General features: G+C 42.1%; 1 protein-coding gene across 1 annotated transcript; it reads left to right on the top strand.

Moving 5' to 3' along the window:
* Positions 1-1598: 1598 nt before the first annotated feature.
* Positions 1599-5171, top strand: LOC142313068 (uncharacterized). The gene is made up of 2 exons (XM_075352052.1): positions 1599-2306; positions 5032-5171. The coding sequence occupies exons 1-2, from the start codon at positions 1599-1601 to the stop codon at positions 5038-5040; spliced, it is 717 nt and encodes a 238-aa protein (XP_075208167.1). The 3' UTR covers positions 5041-5171.
* Positions 5172-7414: the final 2243 nt, after the last annotated feature.

Genomic DNA, 7414 nt, shown 5'->3' with positions numbered 1-7414 from the left:
GTGGTTGACTGAAGCCTGAAGAGCGCCATGTGTAAACTTGGTTTTTTTGGTAGTCCTCCTGGTCGCGTTGAAACTTGGTGCGTTTACGAGTTTGTAGCGTTTTTCTGAATTCAGAGATTGTAGATTCAGTCTTGGCTTTCAAATTATTATATTCAGTAGATGACAAAGTGTTCTGAAACTGGTGTTCGATGGTTGTGATATTAGCACTGATGTCCTCGATCTCTTTATCCAGGTACTCGATGGTTAATAATATGAGGTCCATGGAGCATTTGTTTAGAATGCTCTCATACTTCTCGCAGTATGTTGCGTTTTCACCTAGCATTTTGTGGTCTGTATACCGTCTCTTGATTAGGTATGTCCTCTGGTCCTATGGACTGTACCATATACATATATGTTTCTTGTCTGCTAGCTCTCATCATTTACTGTCTATCCTTGCAGCCTTGCCAAACACATGGGGTGATTCCCCTACTATATGGTCATCAAGTACAGTCCACAGGCTTCTCTTTCTTGACGTATCCCATCGTCATATTGTTGGTATGTCCTTTCCATTTTTCCTACATTGTACTCATACTATACCTAACTCCATTATATATTTTGCCTTTTCTAGCAATCACCTTTTATTGCATCCTTTTGATGTGAGCCCCTACATAATACACATTATATCCCTAACACTGGTACGTATCCATATTTCCACTACCTGTAACCATACTGTTTCATGTCTTCCTTCTACATTTTTTCAATTCCTTCTCCTTCTTATGATCTTAGCCCGTATAAACCCTTATCCTGACTACATTTCGAACCACGGATTTTCTATAGCCTTGTGCTGTGCCCCCATCCTACATGTAAGTCTATATAGAAGTTCATCTCCTGATTGCGTCACATTATATACATTGTATATAATTCTCACTTCTTTTCCTTACAGTACGTTTCACATATACTGTGTGTGCAGGACTCTTCCTTAATACTATAATATTAAACGGGTAAGCCCCGCCTCCTCCTTTTGTTTCCTCGTTTCTCTTGTTCTCTTGGCTTGCATTTCTCTTTTTCCTTTTCTTTTCCTTTTTCCCCTTTCCTCCCTCTTCTCCTTCTCTCTTTCTTCTTCTCTCTTTTTTCCTCTCCTTGTTACCATATATTCTTCTCCTTCACACCTGATGTAGATTCCATTACACACCCCGTCACCCATGCACGGTAATTGATCCCCTCTTTTCCCTTGTATCATCCCACATACGCTGTGTTGATATGCTATGTATTTATATCATGATGTTATTGTAAATTGTGCCCTTTTTGTATTTCTGTACAATACCGTTTCAGCATCTTATGTCCCTGGTGAAGGCTCACATATGAGCCGAAACGTTGGACCTCACCCTGCTTGTTTTGCCACACATTGACTGCATTGAATTTTTTCACGAATAAAACACCAGCATATTAAAAGCAACTTGATTGGATATTCTCCTTTTCTTCAATTGTGTGCCGGGTTTTCTAATATATTGGAACTGCTTTTTCTCCCGAGCACCGATCCTCTTTGTAGTAGAGCGCAGCTTATCTCCTTCTTGGCATTACTAATTTTGGCTTGTGCTCCTACTTTTTTTGATCCTGATATGTCATTCTCCACATTTTCATATAATGACGAAGCTACATCTGCTATTCTTTCCAAAGTAACTGCTTCCAACCAATTCCTTTCTATCCCAACTGATGAGGTAAGAAGTAAAGATTATGAGAAGGAACTACGCCGACATACTGCACTTGAATTACATTATATTACCCTTGCGGAGTATCACAAGGCCAAGAGGATTCCACGTGGACTACGGATTCCTCTTCGCCCTACTTTGTTCTCTGAAAACGCAACATACTGCGAGAAGTATGAGAGCATTCTAAACAAATGCTCCATGGACCTCATATTATTAACCATCGAGTACCTGGATAAAGAGATCGAGGACATCAGTGCTAATATCACAACCATCGAACACCAGTTTCAGAACACTTTGTCATCTACTGAATATAATAATTTGAAAGCCAAGACTGAATCTACAATCTCTGAATTCAGAAAAACGCTACAAACTCGTAAACGCACCAAGTTTCAACGCGACCAGGAGGACTACCAAAAAAACCAAGTTTACACATGGCGCTCTTCAGGCTTCAGTCAACCACGACGATTTCCATACTCAGGACATTATGCTTCGTCCAACAGTTCCGACAGCGAACAGAACCCTTCCCGTTCCTCTTTTTTAGGACCACGACATCTTCCACGAGGAAAACGCGGCGGAGTAAGAGACCACGTGCCACGCACCATGACAACCCGATCACAGGTAGGACCAACTTGGTCTTCAATATTTCCTCCTACAACCTCTCCCCTAGCGAGTCGTCCATACTCCAGAAGGGTCTTTCATTCTGCCCAACACCAACCTTCGATTCCTTTAAGTTAGATCAAGAGACTAGAAGATTCTTCAGGAATCTCCGTCTTAAAGCTCATTTTAGCATTCCACAACCCGGTCATGTTGTACCTGATAGTTCTGATTCCACTGACAGATTCAGACTTGGTGATTTAGGTCTACGTATTCCCAGTAACTTCTGCCCTCCTAAACACTATCATCCTGTCGAAACTTATATCTCCCTGGTCACGACTGACATTAAGCATATCCTGAATGACATACACGGAGGCAAGTTTCACCTCAGACGTAATTGTACCCCTGACGAGTCACGGGCCATTGTTAGCCTTAAAAACAACCCACACATAGTCATCAAACCTGCGGATAAAGGTGGGGCTATCGTAATTCTAGATAAAACCTACTACTTTTCAGAGATCCACAATCAACTCAACGACACCACTACGTATACACCTGTCAACAGTGACCCCACTCCGCAAATACGTCAGATCATTACCACTACTATTGATTACCATCTACACACTGGCACCATTGATGACAAACTGGCTGAATTTCTACAGAAAACCAACCCCATTACACCAGTGTTTTACGTTTTGCCGAAAATACATAAGAATCTTACACGACCACCAGGCCGCCCAATAGTGGCGTCCACCGATTCCATTTTATCCCCGTTGGCTATCACCCTTGATAGGATTCTGTCTCCTCTGATCCCTACCATTCCATCTTATCTAAAGGACACGACTCATTTCCTCACCCATATTGGATCTCTGGGTCCCATTCCAACCGGATGCCTACTTGCCACATTTGATGTCAACAGCCTCTATACCAGTATTGACCACCATCTTGGTATAGAGGCTGTAAACTGGTTTCTCGAACATCACAGTAACCTATCTGACCATCAGCATACCTTTTGTCAGGACCTTTTACACATAGTCCTCGAAAAAAATTTTTTTCTTTTTGGCGATCAGTTTTTTGTTCAGCGCAGAGGGACTGCTATGGGGTCTAATATGGCACCCCCGTATGCCAATATCTTTATGGCGTGGTTTGAAGAGCATCACATCTATCCCTCTTCTCTCTTTCAGACACATGTCCTAACATGGAAGAGGTATATAGATGACATATTTGTCATATGGCAAGGCGGGATTGACACTCTTGACAACTTTTTTTCTTTTCTTAACTCATGCATACCCAATGTGACTTTTACCCTGCATCAGGACCCTAGTTCCATCCATTTTTTAGACACTACCGTGACATTAGATATTGAAGGTAACATGTCCACTGACCTCTATACGAAGAAGACTGATAAGAATAGTCTTTTACACTATACCAGTTGCCATCCCAAGCATGTCAAGAACTCTTTGCCCATCTCACAACATCACAGAATTACCCGCATCGTGACCAATCCCCATACTCAATTGATCCGTCATGACGAAATGAGCCGTAGGTTCCTAGATAGGGGCTACCCTTTACACATTTCCAAACAGACTCAGTCTCATAGTACACGTACCAAGAATGATGCTCCTAGAATTCCGTTTGTTTCCACATATCATCCCTTTAACACACCTATCCGGGAGAGTATACGAAGACACTGGCCCCTCCTGTCTCAGTCATATCCTTCCATCTCTGCCTTCAATAATCCTCCGCTTTTTTGCCATAAGAGACCACGGAACCTTAGGGACCATCTAGTGAGAGCGGATGTTGGGTCTATCACATCTCCCTCTACTCAACGTACCCTTGCGTCACCACGCAGGGGTACTTTCCCTTGTCTCAGCTGCACTCAGTGCTCTAACATTACGAAAGGTGACACATTTTCACACCCACACACTGGTCAACGTTTCTCCATTAAGGGTTTCTTTACCTGCGAGTCTTCTTTTGTGATTTATCTCATCAAGTGTCCTTGCGGTCTCGGATATGTTGGGGAGACCACCCAGCATATCTGAGACCGCATCAGTAAGCACAAATCCACTATTCGATGCAAGCAGACCCTTTTACCTATACCATCTCATTTTATTTCCCATAACCATTCAATTGCCCAACTACGTTTTCAGGTCATCGAGCATGTTCCCCCTATCAGAAGAGGAGGTGACAGGATCAATAGGCTTAAGACAAGAGAGGCCTATTGGATCCATACGTTAAAAACGTTGGAACCCCTAGGTCTCAATAGGGAATATGAGGTCTTTGGTTAGGTCCTTTAATAAAAAAAATTTTAAAATTAAAAAATAAGAAATAATTTCTCACCATATTAATGTCATCCTTGACCATTACTTGTGTCGATTAATATCATTTAATTCTATGTTGTGCTCATTGTAACAATTTTCCCTTAAGATTGTCCACTGGAGTCTCCCTGTACATGTGATACTCCCCTGGCACCTGATGGTTGCTTCTGGTCGGTATTAATGATGTTTAATAATGCATTATCATGTGATTTCTTCCCAAATGGGGATAGACCCAATCTCCCTTCTGTATCAATTATACATTATATATCCCATATATCTATGGTTTAATGCATTATGGATTTTGTTATCACTTATTTCATGTAGTCTTATTAACCCGTAGTTAACACTTTAAAACTGTTGCTTGTGTATATAAAGTTGTTTTACATCTTGTATTATTGTTCTAACTTTCCCCTTTTTTCTTCCCCTTTTAGATGTCCTAGAACACCTTTCACCAGTCCCTATAGCGTGCACAGTATTTCCCTCTAGAACACGCTCCACCGCTGCCTGCTATATTGTGCCTTGGATCTCACGATACTTCACAGGAACGTACAGCACGCCCTTGTCCTGTCGTCACGCCGGATTGCACAGCGCATGCGTACATTGCGTGTCAGGCACCTGCGTTCCATAGCCCGGAAGGCAGTGTGCCTACAGCGCAATGCGCATGCGCGCACTCACGTCACCTTTACCCAGCTTTCCCCCACCCGGATGCTGCTAAGACGCCATAGTATACACTACCAGTATATAAACCTCCCTCCTTCCGCTCTGTCCTTTGGGATCCTTCTATCTGGTCACATGCTGCAATAGGTAAGGCTACTAGTCCTATCTCTGGTTCCACCCTGTTTATCCCTCTTTGTAACGCTAATTTGCCTACCCCTTTCCCTAACCGTAGGCATCCCGGATTACCCCGGTCTTTATACCGCTTCCTGATTAGGTATGTCCTCTGTCCTATGGATTATACCACACATATATGTTTCCTACAGTCAGTTTTCACCATTCTTTTTCTATCTCCTCAGCCTGGTTATCCCATGGGGTGTTTCCCCTATTACATGGTCACCTAGCATTTTGTGGTCTGTATACCGTCTCTTGATTAGGTATGTCCTCTGGTCCTATGGACTGTACCATATACATATATGTTTCTTGTCTGCTAGCTCTCATCATTTACTGTCTATCCTTGCAGCCTTGCCAAACACATGGGGTGATTCCCCTACTATATGGTCATCAAGTACAGTCCACAGGCTTCTCTTTCTTGACGTATCCCATCGTCATATTGTTGGTATGTCCTTTCCATTTTTCCTACATTGTACTCATACTATACCTAACTCCATTATATATTTTGCCTTTTCTAGCAATCACCTTTTATTGCATCCTTTTGATGTGAGCCCCTACATAATACACATTATATCCCTAACACTGGTACGTATCCATATTTCCACTACCTGTAACCATACTGTTTCATGTCTTCCTTCTACATTTTTTCAATTCCTTCTCCTTCTTATGATCTTAGCCCGTATAAACCCTTATCCTGACTACATTTCGAACCACGGATTTTCTATAGCCTTGTGCTGTGCCCCCATCCTACATGTAAGTCTATATAGAAGTTCATCTCCTGATTGCGTCACATTATATACATTGTATATAATTCTCACTTCTTTTCCTTACAGTACGTTTCACATATACTGTGTGTGCAGGACTCTTCCTTAATACTATAATATTAAACGGGTAAGCCCCGCCTCCTCCTTTTGTTTCCTCGTTTCTCTTGTTCTCTTGGCTTGCATTTCTCTTTTTCCTTTTCTTTTCCTTTTTCCCCTTTCCTCCCTCTTCTCCTTCTCTCTTTCTTCTTCTCTCTTTTTTCCTCTCCTTGTTACCATATATTCTTCTCCTTCACACCTGATGTAGATTCCATTACACACCCCGTCACCCATGCACGGTAATTGATCCCCTCTTTTCCCTTGTATCATCCCACATACGCTGTGTTGATATGCTATGTATTTATATCATGATGTTATTGTAAATTGTGCCCTTTTTGTATTTCTGTACAATACCGTTTCAGCATCTTATGTCCCTGGTGAAGGCTCACATATGAGCCGAAACGTTGGACCTCACCCTGCTTGTTTTGCCACACATTGACTGCATTGAATTTTTTCACGAATAAAACACCAGCATATTAAAAGCAACTTGATTGGATATTCTCCTTTTCTTCAATTGTGTGCCGGGTTTTCTAATATATAAGATCTGGTGATTGACTTGGCCATTGCAGAATGTTCCACTTTTTTGCACTCATGAACTCCTGGGTAGCTTTGGCTGTATGCTTGGGGTCATTGTCCATCTGTACTATGAAGCGCCGTCCGATCAACTTTGCGGCATTTGGCTGAATCTAGGCTGAAAGTATATCCCGGTACACTTCAGAATTCATCCGGCTACTCTTGTCTGCTGTTATGTCATCAATAAACACAAGTGACCCAGTGCCATTGAAAGCCATGTATGCCCATGCCATCACGTTGCCTCCACCATGTTTTACAGAGGATGTGGCGTGCCTTGGATCATGTGCCATTCCCTTTCTCCTCCAAACTTTTTTCTTCCCATCATTCTGGTACAGGTTGATCTTTGTCTCATCTGTCCATAGAATACTTTTCCAGAACTGAGCTGGCTTCATGAGGTGTTTTTCAGCAAATTTAACTCTGGCCTGTCTATTTTTGGAATTGATGAATGGTTTGCATCTAGATGTGAACCCTTTGTATTTACTTTCATGGAGTCTTCTCTTTACTGTTGACTTAGAGACAGATACACCTACTTCACTGAGAGTGTTCTGGACTT

The sequence above is a fragment of the Anomaloglossus baeobatrachus genome, chromosome 5, assembly GCF_048569485.1.
Source record: "Anomaloglossus baeobatrachus isolate aAnoBae1 chromosome 5, aAnoBae1.hap1, whole genome shotgun sequence".
Lineage (NCBI taxonomy): Eukaryota > Metazoa > Chordata > Amphibia > Anura > Aromobatidae > Anomaloglossus > Anomaloglossus baeobatrachus.
This window is presented reverse-complemented; position numbering and strand designations above follow the sequence as displayed.

Excerpts from the sequence above, each read along its gene's own strand:
- LOC142313068 (XM_075352052.1), top strand. The coding sequence starts at position 1,599 with ATGTCATTCTCCACATTTTCATATAATGACGAAGCTACATCTGCTATT.